This window comes from Schistosoma haematobium, chromosome 2 (genome assembly GCF_000699445.3).
Source record: "Schistosoma haematobium chromosome 2, whole genome shotgun sequence".
Taxonomy (NCBI): Eukaryota; Metazoa; Platyhelminthes; class Trematoda; order Strigeidida; family Schistosomatidae; genus Schistosoma; species Schistosoma haematobium.
Genome location: NC_067197.1, coordinates 22775160 through 22796387, shown reverse-complemented (window position 1 = coordinate 22796387; position 21228 = coordinate 22775160). Strand labels below are relative to the sequence as shown.

At 31.4% G+C, this 21228-nt stretch overlaps 1 protein-coding gene across 1 annotated transcript in view; it reads left to right on the top strand.

The window, feature by feature from the left end:
• The window catches only part of RASAL2_4 (Ras GTPase-activating protein nGAP), a 68614-nt gene that overhangs the window by 8828 nt on the left and 38558 nt on the right, over nucleotides 1-21228 (top strand). Inside the window, exons 2-7 of the mRNA XM_051214648.1 lie at nucleotides 671-772; nucleotides 8259-8357; nucleotides 9640-9773; nucleotides 10751-11073; nucleotides 11979-12144; nucleotides 19717-19796. Of these exons, the coding sequence (XP_051067828.1) occupies nucleotides 671-772; nucleotides 8259-8357; nucleotides 9640-9773; nucleotides 10751-11073; nucleotides 11979-12144; nucleotides 19717-19796 (904 nt within the window). The remainder of the gene's footprint in view (nucleotides 1-670; nucleotides 773-8258; nucleotides 8358-9639; nucleotides 9774-10750; nucleotides 11074-11978; nucleotides 12145-19716; nucleotides 19797-21228) is intronic.

Here is a 21228-nt window from a genome sequence, read left to right as displayed (position 1 = left end):
AGCTGTTTAAGTACCTCAATGAAAACCGGATCCTTTTGGAGGGAATCTTTATTTACATTCTCCTAAAATTATACGTTTTCTGACATTTATTCCCTGACAGCAAGAGCTATGGTATAGGTTCTGTGCGATTTAAAGTAGTGGCTAGGTTGTTGGTGAGTGTTAATGTTGAGCTAAAACACAGCAGGTTCGAACAGAACTTATTCTGAAAAACAAAACTCCACCTGTACTGCAAATCTTCACCATCTTAGACCTTATATTTTGATGTAAATAGTCAGACTCTATCACTAGTGCTTACATAGAAATGAGTTTTTTAAATATATTTTTGAATACGAACTTTTATATCGCTAACTTCTATTTTGATTCTACAATAATCGGAACCTGATTGTTAAAATCAGTCAATCAAGTTTCTTCCCATACATTCTTAAGCTCTCTGAAAAAGACTTTATGCGTATGAAAATAATCTTAATTTAGTACGTTTTATTGATGAGTATTAGTCGTAATATTTCACATGAATATGTTATTTTCTAGTATTTTTCTTATCCGAAATAGTTCGTTTACCAGACTAATGCTGTATTTGTGTAGCAAATTTCTAATACATCTAGCGGTAATTAAGGAACGATAAATTATGATTTCATTCTCATTTAACATATTTTTTAAATTTTAATTTCAGTCTTCGAAGGACAGCAAAACCCAATTTGGAGAATGAATATCATCTGGAAAATTCCTTAAAATTATCAATTTTAGAAGCAAGAAATATCCCACCAAAGCGCCGGTAAATTGTACACCATTCTTTTGAATTTATCTAACATTCATTAATATGCCAATTATTTATAATGATAATGATTGTTTTATTGTTTAATTGAATAGAAATGTTTTGACTATTTATTGTTACCTTCGGAATTATTTCCTGAAATAAAAATAATTTAAGGTATGAGTAACATTTAGAAAATCAATGGTTAGTATGGTGTATTATCACTCACTTTATTATGTTATCTAACTATTTATATTGAAAAGTTTCTCAGCCAGTCGTTAAGTAGAAGATTAATTATGTTATGTTCTCATGATTCTATGTTTCAGGTAGTTTTTGTTTAGGAAACATCGATAATATGTTATTACTTTTGTAGTGTGTGTCACGTTTAGGGAATTTCAGCAAATAAAAACTTATATGTATCATGGGTTTGCGTAAATTGTTGAAGTTTATAGCTTACATAACTGATTGATCTATGTTAAATAACCATTGAAAACCAGAAAGCAGTATAAAAGTGTAGTACTCCTCAACAGTACATAAATACAATAACACGGGGAATCAAACCTAGGCCATCGTTTGTCCTTTATATTACTAAGTTAGTATCCTAACATTTACATGTCTAACTTCAATCGATTCGCAATTATTTATATACCTTCCATTCACACTGTTATCTGGCAAAACATTTGATGCTTTAAAGAAGTATGGTCGATAGTTGTATCTATTCTCTTGGTTTAGTTGTCACTAGGTAAAAGTCAAAGAAGTTTAATTGCGATCCAAAGGAATTTAGACAGTTTAATTAAAATAATATCCTTTAAACTGAACGATAGAACAGTAAACGAAAAAAAGGCAAAATTATAGCACAGGGAGGAGCTAACCAGAAACAAGAACGCGAGTTTTCGGTATAAGAAGTAGTAGACATATATTTGTATACTTCGCAAGATGTTTAAAGTCATAAAGGAAAGTTACCATACTGTAAAAAGGATAATGCTTAATGTAACAAATCTTTACTTTGGTATCCGTCGATTGTATATAACAGGGAAATCAACTCTATCACTAAATTCCTACCGTAACATGGTGTCACTCTATTTTATGGACAAACTAAATAGATGGTGACTCTTGTATTTATAATGAAAATTCATTGATCTAATTGACTACAAAACACTTTTACATCACATCGTATGTTAGTTCATGATGAAAATTACAACCCTAACAAGGAACAATGTGGAGATTTTTAAAAACTTATTGAGTTCCTATTATTGGTCGTGAATTCAAACCATCTGTATCCATAAGAATGAATTTATATGTTGTTGTATTTTTCGATTTACATACACAATAACTTGTATAAGACGTTATTAGATTCACTAGTCATGTAAAACCTGTTCAAACTTTACAACAATATTGTTTTGTTTTACCTGAGTTATCCATTTACAATTGGTGTTATGCGATTGTGTGAGAACTAGCTGTAAATAATGTTATGGTTTTTGAAATTTTGTCCCTATACTCTATATTTACCTGAAAAGCATATGATTTTTGTAAAATTGTTCAGTAACGTTGAATATCACTCTCGTGAATATCATAATCCGAAACGTAAAGTTACCGTTTGTCTCTCGGAATATATATATATATAATTTATTGGTGATAGAACCTTTAAAACTTCTTCATTCATATTACAAATTTAATCATTGTTAATATTACGAATGACTCACCGGAATAGTAAAACTAAGTTCACCTAATCACATTCATGTTAGTTTGTTTTAATAAACTTAAATATCCGTTTAAGTTTATTTTGGATGAATATATATCAATCCTATATAATATAATGTCGCAAAATTAACAGGCGTAATATTTTAAAATTATGTTTTTAATAAGTAAAGATGGATAGTTGCTAGTAGTGGAATCGAGGACCCGCTCTTCGTCCTATTTGGGAATCATCAGCTGGATGTACCTGCACCTGAGTTAATTTTCACTCCGGGACTCGAGCTCAGTACCTTTTGCTTTAAACGCATCGCGTTGTCTACTTAGCTAATGAATCCTGATAGCCATGTGTTTGTGCAATGGGATGAAGTTTAATTCACTTGGTATTGTTTGCTTCTACCTTCTCACTGTTGTTTAGGACTGCACTTGATCAACCTCTTGTTCGAGTCCTGGTGTGAACATCAACTCTAGGATGCAGGTACATCCAGCTGACAAGTCCCAAATAAGACGAAATGCGCATCCTGGATTCCACTGCTAGCTACTATCCATTCTTGTTTATAAAGGTTGTGACTTAAGGCAATATCGAGGTAGTTTGCACAGGATACACATTTGCCAACAAGAGACTGATCAATTGCAGTCTTAAACAACAATGGGGAAATACAAGCATACAAAACCCAGTGAATTATGTTTTTAATGGCTAGAATGTAATAAGAATTGTGGTACTGTTAGAATAATTGTTATATATATATATATATATGATTATACTAGTTTATGTATGTCGGACTGTATACTGAAAGTAAAAAGCGAAACAGTTGTTTGTTCACATTAATTTTACATAATAAGTTAAAAACATTTTCGTAACTTAGTAATTAAAGAAATATTTTATTCATGTATGGTCATTTTAAATATTTAAACTTATCTTTTCTCTCGTCTGATTTTTTGTAAAAGAAAGAAAAACAATTGGATTTTCAATTTTGATATTTAGTTTAACCGAGTTGACTTTTTTATTTCCTTAAGTTTTTGCAAGATCATTATTAGTTTCGAATATAGAGAGTTTTCATCATGAGCTGATGTTAGCTGGATAAATGCGGGAAGTCGGGAAACGTTGTGTAGTTTTTGACTTATCAGCAAAACTAACTCTCGATTTCATTTCAGATTCTATTCGTTACATTCAGTTCATCATTGGTTAAAGAAAGAATTGATCTTTTCTACTTAGTATGTCTTCTTAAAATGAAAGTAGTAATACTTAAAATAATAACAGTAATATTAATCTGTACATAGAATGATATGCACTATTAGCTGTCATCGATGACGGTCACATAGTATCGTTCTTCAAATTGCACATTGCCCGAATGTATGTAATATATTTTAATTCATCTTTTAAGTTGTATTTCTGGCCACAAACAGGATACAGTAACAGATGTGTGTCTTATGATCTTTAAAAGTTATTAAGTTGGTGATATGGAGATAAAAGTATTATTTCCAGAATTCCGTAGAGTGTTTCCTTCTAAGAAATGAAGTTAAAAAGAGAGGCAAGCAGCAGCTAATTGATTTTAGTCTATACATTTAAAAACTGTTGTAACGTGTGGACTGCAGGTTATGATAAACAGCGTTTATATCGATCGATTACAGTGACACGGAAAACACGTAAGGACGACCTATTGCCCTGACTGGCCCTGCTTCCCTGTCTAACCCAGCCAGTTGAGTCCAGAACGCAAGTCACAGTCTCTGAGTTATGAATCATTGTATTTCAGACATACTCTATTTATATACTAACCAAACAAACCACATTGTACCATAAAGTAGAAAACAACATTTACACAATATTTAACAAGTAAAACAAACATCGACCAATGGGAAATGTCCATTTAACGTTCAAGGACACCATTCGACTTAACACGATAATTATTGGCATATTTCTCTGCATACCTAACAAAAACAACATGCAATATTTCACAAAATATCAATAACTTATGGAATCTATGGTACTAGCGACGATAATAAATTGAGCATAAAGAATATCATTAAAGGCAATTATGAAGTCATATTTTCACAACATTACCTAGAGTTATATTATCTGAAATATCTTATGACGTGTTCAACATTTCTTGAACATCTATTCATAAATTTCAATAGTCACTGTAGTTATTTATCTTCTATAAGAAACTTTCATGATTGATGTAATACCCTTTATTTGACACGTTTTTAGGCTGGTTCAAGACTTGGACATATTTCAGATAGTATATCACGTTGATTAAATCAAAGTTTAATGGGTATGGATTGTACGTTCTGTTTGACATCGCTTTACAGTTATAACTAACGACTCACTACTTTCTAAGCGCAACATTGGTCATAATTTACTTCAAATAAACAAGTATAACAGTATAAAGTCATCATTGGTTAAATACCTGTATATTTCATATATTTTTAAAATTCACTGCAATTTCTCATTTATTTAGTTCTTGATGGGTATTAGTGTCCTAGTTACATATTATCCCACCACTTCATAATATAATACAATCACATTGGAATTTAAATGAATAATTACTTTCATTTGGTTGAATCATAACCTGTAATTATAATTGATTGATTTTTCATCCAGACATAGATTTGAAGTGTACATATTTGAGGTAAACCATTTTAGACTACATTTTATCCAGTTTACTTTTATAACAGTTTTCTTAAATGAAGAAATTTATGTACTGGAGAAAGGCTAGATGAACGCCAAAATAATAAAAATCAATTCAGTCATTTTTTATTTCACATAGACTAAATAAAGAAATAGTTTACCCACCAACTGTCAATCATTTTTCTTTCAAAAAAGAGGGCTTTACATTTATTTGGAGATGATAAAATATAATCTCAGAATTTCTTATAAGGAGTTTACAAACTTTGTTTCCTTATACTCTCAAAATAATTGTAACACTTAGATCAATAATATTTTAATGTGTATCAAGAAAAATATTTAAACAATTAGAAAAAATCAAAACTGGCACCACAAGTATTTACACGTAAATTGTTTCAGTTACTGATTGTGATAATCATTAGATTTTATTGGTAAAATCATGGACAGATGAGATAGTCAACCACCGATAACATCAGGTGTTTGTGGAATATTGCAAATTCATTATATATTTAGACATGAAATCCACTGAGTGTCAGCTCACTGGCTTAAAGGTAAAGGGTTCCATGCAAGATCTTATGGCTCTAGGCTTGATCCTCAAGGGTGTCTTCGACAGTAAGCATCGAGGAGTCCTACACTAGGATCAGACAGCTGTCCACAACTTTCTGGTTTTAATGATTGCTTAAATAAGATCAATCCCTAGTGTTAACTATAAAGATGATATATCTTTCTTTTCAGATTCATTTTATTCCCTGAAATTTGCTTCTTTTCGTGGTTGAGGTTGATCTATTCAACACATCAAACTAGTAAACCCTGTATTCTTAAACTAAGTGTTACTAGAAATAAATTATTTGGTCATCATCTTGCTTCTGTCATATTTCAATTGCATTAAAGACGTTCTTAGATTGTCCGTTAGTCTTCACGGAATGACATAATACATATTAAAAATCAAACTGAAATCCAACGATAAATAAATTTAGCAAACAAAAAACAACCAATCTTTTATTTTAATGAAGCCCTTTTCATAAATTTGAAGAAACGAATTCATTTTTACTTCATAAAAATAGACTATTTGAGAATTTCAACACAATTTACCTGGTTTCCCAATTATCTAACATTCAAAAAGATTTGTTATGATGTATAGTAATAGTAGAAATGAAGGGATAGGGTAATAGGCAAAGATGGAAAATCGATTGATGAGGCAATGAGTTTTCATCAATTACGGTAGTTGCGACATGTGTTATGCTCGTCGCCTACCTTGACGCTCTATCTTATCTAGTGTAGGAGTACGTCGGAAGAAAGCTAAAGGTGACAAAACCATGACATGGTATCAATCCATTAAATCACTGGATGATGAACTGAGTCGTATAATTAGGTGCAGACTACCTCGTTGAGGTCCTTATGATCATAGTAACCTATGGTTAAAGACTTTGAGTGGGATGGCCCAAAATCGTTTGTAATGACAAAGGTGGATCCATTTTTTGTACTTAGTTACCATGTTCTACGTTGCGCTTGACTGACTGATATTTCGTGAAGGTGAAGTAGATAAAGGAGTAATTTTATCACTGAAAAGAAGAGCGTATAGATAATTTACATTTTACAGCGTCATATGGTTTACGATTCAGTTAAACGTGCATTAGTCCCTTATTCCTCTGACAACGACTATGAAAAATTCATGTGTACATAAGGAAGGCTGATAAATGTGGGACATCCACTGGGTTTTAAAGGAATAATCTCGCTAATTGTTGTTTATCATTGCAATTCGTAGGATAGTGATAGACACAGAACATCCGAGTTTTATCAAATTCATTCATTTATTGAAAGTAGTTAACCGAAAATGTCCATTTCCATTTCGCTTAACCGTACACCTTGCTCTGAAACTTTTTAAAGCTCACTTTTGTGATTTAACTTTGAACATTTTGACATTAATACCTTAACTAGGCAAAAACCGTCACTGATACTTATGAATTCACATTGTCCCAACTCTAGAATCGGTATCATTATAATTTTTATTAGAAATTGTCTCTACGATTTCACAAATTTAATTCAAATTAGTAATTCTACCAGTACAAAACAGCCGTCCAGCTTTGTCTGGTTTTCAGTGGTTGCTTTGCCAAGATCAGTCTCTCATGTAAACTAAGAAAATCCAATAATCTCCACAAAATTCTTGTATAAATAATAATCATATGCACACTGATGAATAACTTTCAGATCCGATTACTAGAGTTCTATTGAGAAGCTATGACTCGTGAAATTAAACCATGACTGATGTGAGACAGTTATTCACTTTAATGAATGAGGGATGGTCGCACAATATTGAGAACATACTGATTTGTAGATAAAAGTTCAGTAGATTATCTTCTAAAGTTTTATTCTCACTTTTTTATGTCACGTTGAAATAGTAAAATAATTTACTCAACATTAACTTTCATCATAAGAGTTAATGTGGTGTACCAAAGAGACTTACGCGATATATATCACTAATTCAAAATGGTTGTAAAATTAGTAAACATACGAATTTCTCATCAGATATACCCGAAGTAGTGTTTCATCTAAAGTACATGTGATAATTTAGAAAAAAATAGAAATTTATATTACTGATAATATTATCAAATCATTCCGATGTTCATATTGAGGTTTCACAGGGTTCAACATTTGTTAAAAATTCCATTCTTGAGGGATTCGGTTTTCTCTGTTTTGCGCTCTTTTCTTGTTTGTGTTAATACAATAACAATTATTTTTTTTTTCTTTAAAAAAAAACATTGTCTATCAAAGGTTGACTTTTTCCCATTCATCTATTGAGTTTAGTATGTAATTCATCATCCGAATGAAGATGTACATGTTAGACATCTGAGTTAAGGAGTATTGTCATCTAGAAACACTACAATCAAATATTTGGGCTAAAAATAAACGGAGGGCGTACAAAATAATACAAACGTATAGAGAGTATGCCAGTGAAAATGTATTTGCTCTAGTTTCTGTACCTGTTTCTATTGTGTTTCTAAATGTCGAAAAAACCATGTGTTTACATTAAAAAAACTTTCTACTAAGGACTCAACATAGGCATTATATTTCAGTATATGATGTATGATTTCACTATTGTAGTCTATAATTTAATTACTGGTTTTATTTTATATTATAACAAAACGTAATACAGATTTGATTATTTTCTTGAACATCCTTTTTTCAAAGTTACTACTGTGATATTTGTTTGGATCGAACTTTGTATGCGCGTACTACCAGTAAGACAGCTGTTTCAGGCATATTTTGGGCGGAAGATTTTGATTTAAAGTATGTTATTGATTAATATTGAATATTTATTGTAATCTTATTAATAGTAATTACGTTTCTAGAATAATTACTCTTTTCATTGGTTAAGGTCATCTAGTTGTTTTTACTTATTTTGTGAAATCCATCTTCATATCTATCTGATTCATTGTCTGTTATCTGATGTGTAACTCGTTAGGAAACCTTACCGGCTAAATGTTATTCACATAAAATGACAACTGCTATTCTATATCAATATATTCAGTCAGATCACAAGTGCTTCTGTCTTTTGATAACTAATCGAATATGGGTATCAACCCAGCTTGTTTTCGAAATGGGATTTTAAGATAACAGTGCACAGTTCAAATATGTATGTTGGGTGTCAATCTCATGCTTTGTGATTTGGAAGAAAATGTAGAAATAACGTAATCACATTAAATGAGACTGCTTCAGAGAACTATTTTATAGGATTATAGTGAGGAAATAAGTCAAATATAACGTCAAAATAAACGAGATAATGTTGTTTCGGTGACAACAGTGTAGATAAAAGAAACCCTTAAAAAGTGATTTGTTTTCCGTTCGTTCGAAAGTGAACTAGAAAAACTCGTCGGTCATATAGAAACATTAAGTACATTTTAATTTTAAGATGGTGGGAAATGCTTTATTCCAGAATAAGGATTTTCAAGGTGTTTGTTCTCTAACCAGTTTGATTCGATCGTGAAGCTTTGATTGTCTTTCTCGAAAAGTGCATTTTAGAATTTCAAAAACTGTGGTAAAGGAGTAAAATGATCTTAATTTTTTAAAAGTTAAAACCAAACGTTTTCATTATCTATTCTGACACTAGTTAACAATATTCAAGCATTTCTAAGGGTCACTATCCAATTCCTCCAAGTTCGTTCCTATATTTTGTCATGCCACTAATTTTTCGTAAAACTTTAAGTGGAAGATCTATTTTGTATTTCGCGTCTAAACTGTTGATTCAATTATCTCTGTCACTGAAATACTTACACAAATCAATTGTTTCGTTACAATAATCTAATGTTAAATTTGAGTCAACTGAACTGTATTTCGATGTGAAACCAATAAATCTGATGCTAACTGGTCACTAGTTATTTATTCTTTATTTAATTAAATAACTGTAGTCTTTATACATTTTACTTAACTTGCTTCATAAGTCAAAGATGATTACTTAAATTTGTCACAGTGTTAATGAAAATCTTTAAAATCGATTGGACATCTGTTTTACACCTGAACAACACTAATGTTATGGGTCCACTCATGTTATAACTTAACTATTTAATTTTAGTAATCTTCCAAATGTTTCTGTAATGACAATCAGTTTATATCGAGAAGGTGGGTCAACCAGTAGAGATTCAAGACGGATTGGGGCGTCGAGATTAAGCTTGAAAAAGAACAGAAAAACTCAAAATCAATTAATTGGTAAGACGTTTATTTTATTTTTCTATTTATTACGTAAAAAATACTTATAAGCTATCATAGTTAATCGTAGCTTTTCAACTTATTGAAAAAATTACACTCTATATATCACCAAGTAACTGAATTCAAGAATGTGAACCTCTGGATTAGGACTAGACATGGCTTAATAGTTTACGATGCCTACCATCAGACGTGAAGCTCTCAAGTTTGATTCCATCATAAAAATTAAATATTGTCAGAAATTTGTTATGGATCTGTAATAAACATATTGAAGTTGTAAAAAATCGTTAAAAGAACACTGATTGACAGGTGATACACAATTATAGAATATGACCAAAGTTTAACTGTTCATATGTTCGAATTGTTCAAAGATCATCCTAAATGAAACATTATAAATGACAATCAAAGCGATTTGGACAGGATGTACATTTGCCGATCAAGACTGATCAAATCTTAGTCAAAAATATCGACAACAACAACAGAATACAATTAATTTAAAATTGAATTACACATTTATTTACAAATCATTAACACAGAAATAAGATGTCTTATTTAACATTGAGCTCAATGTAATGTATTGTTTTTGTAGGCCAAATACTTGCTAATTAAATTATAACCTGATTATCACACTTAATCCTTACCTACTCTTCTGAAATTTTCCTGGAATCAACTCATCAAATATCATGAATAATTTGTAGTAATGACAAACACTAAAATATTGAGGTAGTTTTCAATATAATATCACAGTAATAATTAGACCAAGTAGCTATATTTTCAATGCGGTATGGCAACCTGGACCGATGCACATATGTGCCTGGTCCTACGTTGTAGCTGACTGACTGACTATATTTTCAAAATGATAAATCACTATAAATTAAATCGCTGAGTTATGTTAGTCACTATTATTTATCAAGTTTGTTGTCTGTATAGATGAATAAGTTTGTCCTTTTTTTATTGATTATTATTATTTTTATTAATAGGTTACATCACAATACCCGTTACCGAAATATCTAGTCGTACTGACATTCAGACATGGTTAACTTTACAACCTCCCGTCGAAAATTCTTCAAGTCAAGACAATTTACTCAGTAGTTTCGATATAACTTACACAGATTCTCAACAATTTGATAAATTAAATTCTGCAAAACTAAATAAGCTCAATTCTTCATCATTAAACCTATTACATAATCATTCTTATAATAATGGAATAACAGATCAGACAAATTTTCCACAATTACGTATTCGTGCACGCTATCAATCACTTGGTGTATTACCATTGTGCAATTATTGGCCTTTAAGAACGGTTAGTCTTTATTTGTTCTGATTTATTTCAATGTTTTGAAATACTAATTTTTCTGACAAAAACAGAAATTCGTGTTGAAATGAATGTTTATAACTAATGTAAAATATACACATTTAATTTGATCTGTTCATGTCAATTACGATAAATATGCCTTTTGACAACTGGTTATTCATCATACCCAAATCTGTAGTTCTATCATTTCCTTTGTGTAAAATAATTGTTTTTGTAATACATAACACATTTCTGTGATCACTTTATTATACCTTGACTATGATGATGATAATACTCAATTTAAGTAGATTTATAATCGACCGTAACATGAATGATAGAAATCTTGATTATTACAGGCTGACTTTGAATTTTTCTCTGTTCGTTTATAATAAAAAAGCTTACTGTTTAACAGTGGATTACGACACTTCAACAGCACAAATATATTATCAGTATCATTGATGGACAATAGAAATTTATTTAGTCATAATGCAGGGAAGTATATCTTGTAAGCACGTATTTACAATTTTAATGAGTTACCTTTTTAAATATAGAGTAAGAAAACGTAGATTCGTTATATTGTGAAGCCAAAAATAGAAGTGAATATTTAAGAGACTTTCGAAAAACAATCGCTCATTACGTTTTGTCACTTTCTTATTTTAATTACTAAACTATACCAGCTATAGACAAAAATCTGACAGCCTTGAATCTGTCCAAACTAATTACTTCAACCAATAAAATGTTTCCGAATATACGAAATAGTTTTTTTGGTTCAAATTACTTTAAAAAAAATTGTCTGGTAACCGAAATTATACTGTATGGTATATACTTACAGTAAGTAAACATGTATTGTTTATCTTATTCTATGAATGTTGTATGATTTATATTTTATTTTTTAAATCCTTCATTCATTTCAGCTTGTACTAAATAATAGTTTATTGTTAACGAATTGGTTAGAATCGTTATTAATATCTGTTAAACTCAAAGAAGAATTAGCAAATTCACTGGTTTATTTACATGAAAATAATAACACGCTGATTGAGTTTTTGACCAGTTTAGTTGTTCGAGAAGTTTCTGACTTAGGTAAGTGCTATATATATCTGACTTATATATCTCCCCTTACGAAATGTATTCATATTGTCATGGTAAATTATAACATTAAACGCTTGGAAGAGAGACTTTCATGATAACTTCTACATTTAGACTTCATTGATTAAGCTTAGACCTTGAACAAATATCAGTATGATATGACAACCTGAGTTTTATTTGAAGATTAGTATAGATACATAAATTTATTACATTTACATAATTAGAAACAATCTTATAGTTCTTATCATTTCTTGAACTCATAATTACATACCAAATTGTTTTGGGCATTTACCAGCTTTGGTAATAGTTTTTAGGAGTAATTATTGAAATTAACCAACAAACTATTCTGGAACAGTTTATGCATAATAATTGACGACAACAGCTTTTATTAAATTATTCATGTCACATTATTTATTGATCTCCAATTACAAAGTCTTTTTAAAGCTCACTTTGTATCTTGCAAGTATCTATTGATTAGTAAGCTCTTGTTAAAATTTTATTTACTGTATTTCTAAAAACAAGATTCTATGTATTTTTTCTCGGATATCCTAAAAGTTCCACTTTCAACGTTATAGATTCAATAATAAACTGTTTTCATTTTGCAAATGTAATACTACTTACAATCTACGTGCCCAACATATAGTGAATGGAAAATACAAAATGCAGTCAAACGACTACTCTTCAACCTATTTATTATCAAGGCGTATATATCTAACAGTGAATTACATCAGTTACGTATTATTAAGAGTTACAGTACGAATTTATATTTTGTAAATGGCATCAATAAAAGGTCACATATGAAGTCTTCGAGATGTGGTTATTTAATAAGAGAGTATACAAAACTACCCGACCCTTGTTGCTACCTTGATGTGGTGGTTGGGCTTGGCTGTCGTGATAAACCAATCCAGCTATACTGGCTGAAACAATCGTTCCTCAACGTGCTACCATACAAGAGAGGTCGGTTGAAGAACGGCAAGATTAAAAGCAGCAAAAACCCAAGGTCCGAAGGCGAAGTTGTACTGCTGACCAGCATAAAAGCAATGCTGCCTTCCCACAAGGAGGTGTGCGGTTAGAAAAGGCCGACCCTAAAAGTGCATAACTCGAATTATCCCACGAATCTCCGGCGGTAAGGTCCTAATAAGTACTGAGCTAACACGAAAACTACTCACAAAAGGTCGTGTGTAACCGGTTTCAGGCAGTTGTTCCTTGGGCACTGCAGTCACGCTCTCAGGTCATTAAGACCACCTTTAACCCAGGTTTCTTTTCAGGTACCTCCAGAAGAACCCTTCCACGGTGTGGGCAACCGGGAAGTAATGACTGCCCTCCTACCTCTAACAGCATTCAAGACTAATGAGGTATAGCAATTTGGATCAATGTATATATGTGCCTGGTTCAACGTTGTGGCTTACTGACTGACTGAAACAAAACTAACAAACTGGAATTTTAACAAACATACTTTAGTGGATTAGTATTAAGTAACCACTAAATTCACACCTTACTTCACAATAACTGGTAAGCTGACAGAATCTCATACAGAGAAACAGATGTACAAACTTGTCATCAATAATTGTTATTAAGTAAACACTTAAATTAATGCAAAATATACAAGTTATGAATAACAGTGTGTAAATAATAAAATATAATTGCCAACAATAAGATTACTGTACTCGGGAATGTAAATAGTAACAGATTTATGAACTATAAGAGTAACCCATCTATGTGAGTTGGAAAAGAAAATTTATTTTGGAAACTAAATATATTGATTTCTAGAAAAATGGGTCTGATACATAGGACTCTTGGGATGCTATACAATCTTTTAAATTGAAATCCACTAAAAACAGTTTTCATTACAATATGAGAAATAAACAATATATAAAGATTCATCTGAAAATTGCTAAATTAAATTAAATTTATCCATTTACTGAGTTTAATCATCAGAGTAGAAGTTTAGACATAAAACTCAAATCTCCGATATTAGTTATTTAAAGGCTATTTGCACGAAAACCTGCACCAAGGTTTCATTATTGTCGAAACTTGTCAACAGGTTGGATTTACAATCTCTGGGCAAATATTGATCACTATGTAATTCTAATCCATATCACTTGATGTCAGATCAATTAGATAAGTGGTCATTAATAGATATCGGTCGGCAGAATTCCATAAGTATTAAGAACTAAATAAACACAACATTAGCTATCGGTAGTAATCAATCAGCGTTATTCTGACTTCTGTTTTGAAAAAATAACTTCATTCACAAGTGAAATGTTTTTATGTTGGTCGTTTATAAGGATATTTCTTACTTTCATTTTATAAGTGTATATTGGTAAAAAATTATTTTCGATATTCAAATGATGGACATAATATTTTATGATGTAATACCGCATTGCATGTTGTTAAATTTTCTTGTCTTCAAGATTATCTTTATATATAATGCAAGTAAAAAAATTGAATTACCTCCTTTTAAATTGGTGATTCAATCATGAATATTGATTAGTTGTTGTTAAGAGATTGACAAACGACTTTTTCAGAATGGCACTGTAAACTGTCACGTTAACTTTCCTTTTTATAATCAACTAAAGTGTTAAGTGTTTATGTGAAATAGATTATATAATTCTGTTCTTCAGTCATGTATCAATCTTATATATTTTGTCTTAGGATGATAATGATAATCACTTTATTTAGTACTTTATGCTTGAATACAATAACATAATCTTGCCACTGTGGTACATGCTACTTATGCTTAGAGATATAAGTAATGTGTAGCAGTAGTCGGCAGTAGAATGTCTGTCGGCAGAAGATTGAATTGAAGACAACTCGAGAGGAAATGGAGAGTGATTTTACTGACGACAGAATTGGAAGAGTTATGAGGCACGTATATGAAAACTGAGGGAAGATATGCGAGTGATGTATTTAATGTTTGGTTTTCGTATTTTGTGAAGTCGCTCTGTCATTTTGCATAAACCAACAAAAAATTAGTTATTCTCACAGATTTTTCGTTCGTAGCACCACAGGTTAGAAACTGCTACAAAATATTTCATAATAGTATATGAATTTTAATGGCAAATATTTTAATTAAATTCCAGAGACATTTCGAAACAGTAGCTGACGGTTAGGCACAACAATTATCCATTAGATCTATTTATACAACTTTTACGTTATATAATGCATAAGCTAGACATAAGGTATTTGTTAGAATTTTTGTATTTCTCTTTTTGTGGACAAATGTTCTATGTATTTGACATTCATTTTACTGGGTGAAGGGAAAGTTGTAAGGAAATTAAGATAATTGCTTAGGATTAGAACGCATTAGTAAATTAAAGGATTTTTAAAGAGGATACGTTATCACCAATTATTTGCTTGAATATAACATGGCCATTAATGCTATTTTACAACTGTTACTGCCGTATTAATTGCAGTCATTTATGGTGATCAATGGCATACTGAATTTACTAACAAATACAATTTTGTGATCCGATTCATTAAATCAACTTTTTGTAGATTAAATATATTGGTTAATGTATATGCGACTCCTGTCTAATTAGTTTATACACTTACCTATGAAGGTTTTTTTAATGAAAATCTGGAAAAGCTTTCAGGGAATTTATGAAATGTAAACAATTCATTTGAAAATAATTCTTTTCAAACTTATTAAGTGTCGTGATGGGGACCATAAAAATCTCAAGAATAAAGCGAGGCAAATAAAACTGTTGACTTTGACTTTTCATATTTTATCATTTCTTATAATTCTCAACTACCAATTCACTGTGTGTACAACTTCTGATCGGCAATATCATCTAGGAATATCATTTATGTATTTGATTCTGGGAAACTATGAAACAGCAAAGCAGTTATACAACATGATTTCTAAAGATTTCCAATGATGTTTTTTAACAGTGACAGCGAAATCACATAAAAACTTTTTAATCGAATTCGAAGTGTATCACGATAAGTCCCAGATTGATATATTGTCAAATAATTATTTTATAACTTCATGTTCTTATTGGATAGAATAGTTCACTACAAATAATTTTAGATTATTTTATTTATTTATTTGAACACATAAATACTGGTGCAAGGGGGCACCGGATACATATGAGCCACACAAATCTCATTTGATTTGTGTGAGGGCTGTGATACTGCCCGGGTGTCCGAACCGAAACAGGTGGTTTTCTTAGGAGAGCCACACCCGGAGCCTTCGACCTGAAGCTCCGGTCCGCGAGGCAATGGAGCATCGTAAGGAGATGCAGTCCCATGGAAGCCGGTGACCAACGATTGGTTCATGCGCCATTTGTTCTCCCAGAGTACTGGAGCCCATACGGACTATTGGCATGGAATCTGGGTTTTCTAACTCCCCTAGGTGGACTCTTCATGTCCACCAACCCGGTTAAAGCGCTGGACATTCACTTTTTGTCCTCTCAAATTCGTAAACAACACCCCCGTCACGAAAAGGCTTCCCTGGCAGAGGCTATATATGCGTGGCCGTGTGGGAGCATTTCGAGAGAGAGAGCGGACTCTCCCCACTCTCGTCCGTACCAGGGCATTTAGGAGCAATTTGATGTGCATGCCATACTTCACGAATTACTAATGTAAACTTTTAGATTTAATCAATGTATATATTTATGCATATTATCTGATTATCACTTTAATTGTTTGTATGGCGAGACTAATATATATAGACGAACCAACGTTAACAGGTCTTCAATTTTGGTGCGAAATTCATTCACCCGTTTGGTTAAATAAAGTTTTGGCATTATCACTGACGTCAGTTCATGATGAAAACTCTAAATCTAATTCCTAACCTTAACCATCAACTGTAAATCATAATCCTTATTCTTCAAACTTCTTTATAACCCTCATTTAGCCCTAGCAAGTAGGTGAACATTCTCAAGGTTAGTCTAGAGTCGCTTGAAGGTCATCCATAAATTATAGTCTCATCGTTTGTATTTTATACAATTTAATATTTCTATTGTAATTCTTTTGATAAATCGATTTCTTTTTACCAGAAATCTTTTTTCTTCTAAATACATGTTATTACATGAAAATAATCTATTTTGATAAATATAGAAGTAAATATAAAGTAAAAGAAGTTAGTCTTTCATTATTAAGATTATAATTCTTCAAATAAATATTCTCATAAATGTATATTTTGTATGTGTAAAATTATTATTTACATTGTAGCTCTTTCTTTTTTTTTCTAAAAAAAAATCTGATTGATTTTAATCGAAGTAATTCACTATAATATTGATTCTATGAATGAACATGTACTTATAAACATTGGGTACTGAAAATACAAAAAAGAAAACAACATAACAATCAGCCTTTATGTTTTCATGGTTTCCTTATTATTTATGAAATGAAATAATTAAGTTGAGATTTTAATGATTGAATATTAGAATAAATGATGAGTTCTATTATCATCTGTACATCAGTATACTTTATTGGATACTTATGAAGAACATTGTGAAACAGAGATTATCAATTATGATTTATCGGTTCATAAAGTTATTCTTTGTTAAATCGTATTATTCACTACGATCTACTTCTTATGTTACGTTTACTTTATTCTAGTTCAAATGATTATTCTCTATCAATTATACTCTTTTGTTTTTCTAAAGTACTATGGTAGCGTTATTGATGTACTTATATAACATTTGTTAAATAACTGGTTGGTTGTGAATGATTTCATATTAATTCTTTTCACTTTTTCGTATTAAAAAGGGTTTAAAACTATGGGTTATGATCTAAATAAACATAATAAAGATAAAATTCCATTTAATAGTGGCTAATAAGGGGGAATAGGAATGTCACATTTTCCTAATAAAAACTAATTTTAGATTAAAATAATCTATTCCACTTAAATATCTCTTGTTCAATGGATATCAAGTAGCTGGTTACTGATTTTGGTAAAAAAAAATTTGGTGACTCGACTAACCACTATAGGCTTTGTTTCTCAATTTACAAGTTTCTTTCTTATGATACCATATAATGATTATAATAATGTTTATTAGTCGTCTCTCTATTTTATGAAACTTCATTACTGAAACTTCAGTGGTCATTTTTTGCAATGATTTGCATTAAAATGCGATGTGATCTTTACTTTACCCCCTATATTCGTTTGTTCAGATATAATTTCAATATTTTCTTAATAATAAACTCAGAATAAGAATTATCACATTCACTTCTTACATGTGTGCAAGTTCTCAAGGAATGATGACTTTTCAAAACCTTATGATTAATAACTTGTTACTAAAGATAACTTGCTCATTTTAAAATAATCTTTAGGATGATTCAGTTCTAATTTATGTAAGTATCTACATAGTCTAAACAAACATAAATAACACCAGATCAATATTTAATTAATTCGTTTCATAATATAAATGAATATGACACTAATTTTCAAATATTTTTATTTTCCAAACTACAGAAACTAAATCATTTTAAAAGTTGAAAACTCATAACCACATAATATATCATATTAGATAAATTATTAATAAAGCACACAAATAAATCTTATTATAGTTGAATGCATGCATCAGTTGATGCTAGACAAACATAGAAAACCTGGAAGCACTTGACGGTTATTTCGTCCCGGTATGAGACTAAAATCCCCACAAAACCACTTCTGATAAATCTTATTAGTTTATAAAGGAAAATCTGCCAAGCTGATTGGTCATTCTTAAACACAAATTAAATAAACATTTTGATATATATAAAAATAATAGATTTGCAATATCTCAATGAGTAAAAAAGAACAAGTTTCTAAATTTTCTGATGTTTCACAACTCTGTCTAAGCCACTTCTTCAGAGAATAAATAACCACATAAAATTAACCCAAGTTTAACCAGTACAAAGAAACAAAGCAAGATTATTGGGTGCGATCAATCAAAAAGAGGTCTGGCCAAGTCACTGTCATTCCGGTCAAGGTGATTTATATGAGGCATGTTTGTATATTTGTGTGCAGGTATTGTAAAGGATGAAAAATGTGGCATTTGTGGTGCGAAAGGTTAGAGTTGAATTTTTATGTACGATAATAGTGTGAAATGTGAATAGAATCCGAAATGCTAACTCGGATAGATGGTCCAAATCAAATGGATATTGAGGTTATCTTTTCTATTGAGGTCAGTAGGATTGGGCAATATATGAAAAGCTTTGGCTACTCGCTTTCCTTTTTAGTTGGAAAAGCATCTTTGTGTTATTTTGATGATGATGATGAAGTGGCTAAGTCACGAAACGTCAGAAAATTTAAAAACCTATTTTTTCTACTCATTGTGACACTACAAACATATTAATTTATTTATAACAGTCTACCAAGTCAAACCTTGGCAGTGACTCCTATAAACATTTTAATATTTATTATGCCTATACAACCAAGAAGTAATAATCTTTTTTTAGAGTACATTTTCAGAAAGAGTGGAATACTACGGATATAAACGTTTATTTTCTCGAAATGTCATTACAGGTGCTGTAACAATGTTGCTATTTACCATACAATATCCACATTCACATTAAGCAAATATCTTTTGTAGTATAGAAATTATTTTTATCATAATCTATTGTTTGTTATAGAAAATGAATCAATGGCATTTCGATCAAATACAATGGCAACGAAAGCTGTAGAATGTTATGTAAAATTTGTCGGTTCATCTGTAAGTTCAGTGTTGTATTGCAATAGTCTGCTCTTTTCTGTACCATGTTATATATATATATATATATATATATATATATATATATATCGATAGTTTGGGGGATATTAGCGTTTTATAGGCATTAGTTAGATGTTAATTCTAAGTGTACAATTAATTAATGGGGGTGATTTTATTGCTTCAGTGTTTTTGAATTAGCTGGGGGTGCTTTCTCACATTGCCAATCCATACCAATTCATAAAGTGACTTTCAATGTAACATATCAGGTATTTCCACAAACATTTGTAGAGTGCTCTGTTAACTACTAGGTGTATAGTTGTAAGATGTGTTCCATTAAAAGCATATGATTAAGCTTAAGGGTTACATCTTGAATGATAGGAACTGAAGGAAGAGGTTGATTACGAATACAGTGGTTTTGAGTGCTGTTAGAGGTATGAAGGCGGTTATCACTTCCCGGTTGCCCACACAGTGGGAGGGTTCTTCTGGAGGTACCTTTAAAGGAAATTTGGTTACTGCTGTAACACCTCTGTACAGTCAGCAGTACGGCTTCGCCTTCGAACATTGGGTTTGTTGCTTTCAGTCTTACCATTCTTCAACTGACCTATCTGGCATGGTAGGACCTTGTGTAACGGTTGTTCCAGATAGTATAGCTCGGGTGCTTCATCACGATAGGCAAGCCCGACCACCACATCAAAGGTAACAAAAATGGCTGCAAAACGTGGCCATTAAGAGTAGAAGATATTCGTAAGCTACTAGTTTTTGACCACAGATGCCTTAGACATATTGCCTGCATCTACTGGGATCATCAGGTAAGTAATACTGAGGTTAGACGCAGGGTATTAGGGAATGATGGTAAATTGATTGACGAGATTGTGAACCTTCATCGACTGAGATTGTTGAGTCACGTGTTGCCTATGCCTGAACATCGATTACCACGACGCGCGATCCTGATTAGTGTTGGGGATGGTTGAAAGAAAGTTGGAGGCGGCCAAACCAAAACGTGGCATCAGTCCTCGAAGTCACTAACTTCTAGTCTGAGCCATGTTGGTAGATGCAGACTACTTGGTTGGGGTCCACGTGACTATCGTAACTAATGGTTGGAGATTCTTGGTGACATGGCTCAGAACCGATCACAATGGCGTCGGTGTATACACTCTCTGTCTTCCCTTAAACTATGAGATTAAAATTATTTCATATCATTCTTTCCACGAACTAATTCTTTCTTTCTGTACTATATCTTTACATAAAATCTTCCCTTTATATATTACACCACTGAGTTAAATGTTTCTATGAATCCGGTGTTTGTCTTGCTGTTCTAATGATGTGCGGCAACTTGGACCGATGAATGTATGTGCTTGGTCCTACGTTGTAACTAACTGACTGAAGTAAGGCTACAAGGCTACATGCCCCTTTACAAATTGCCAGTGGGTTAATA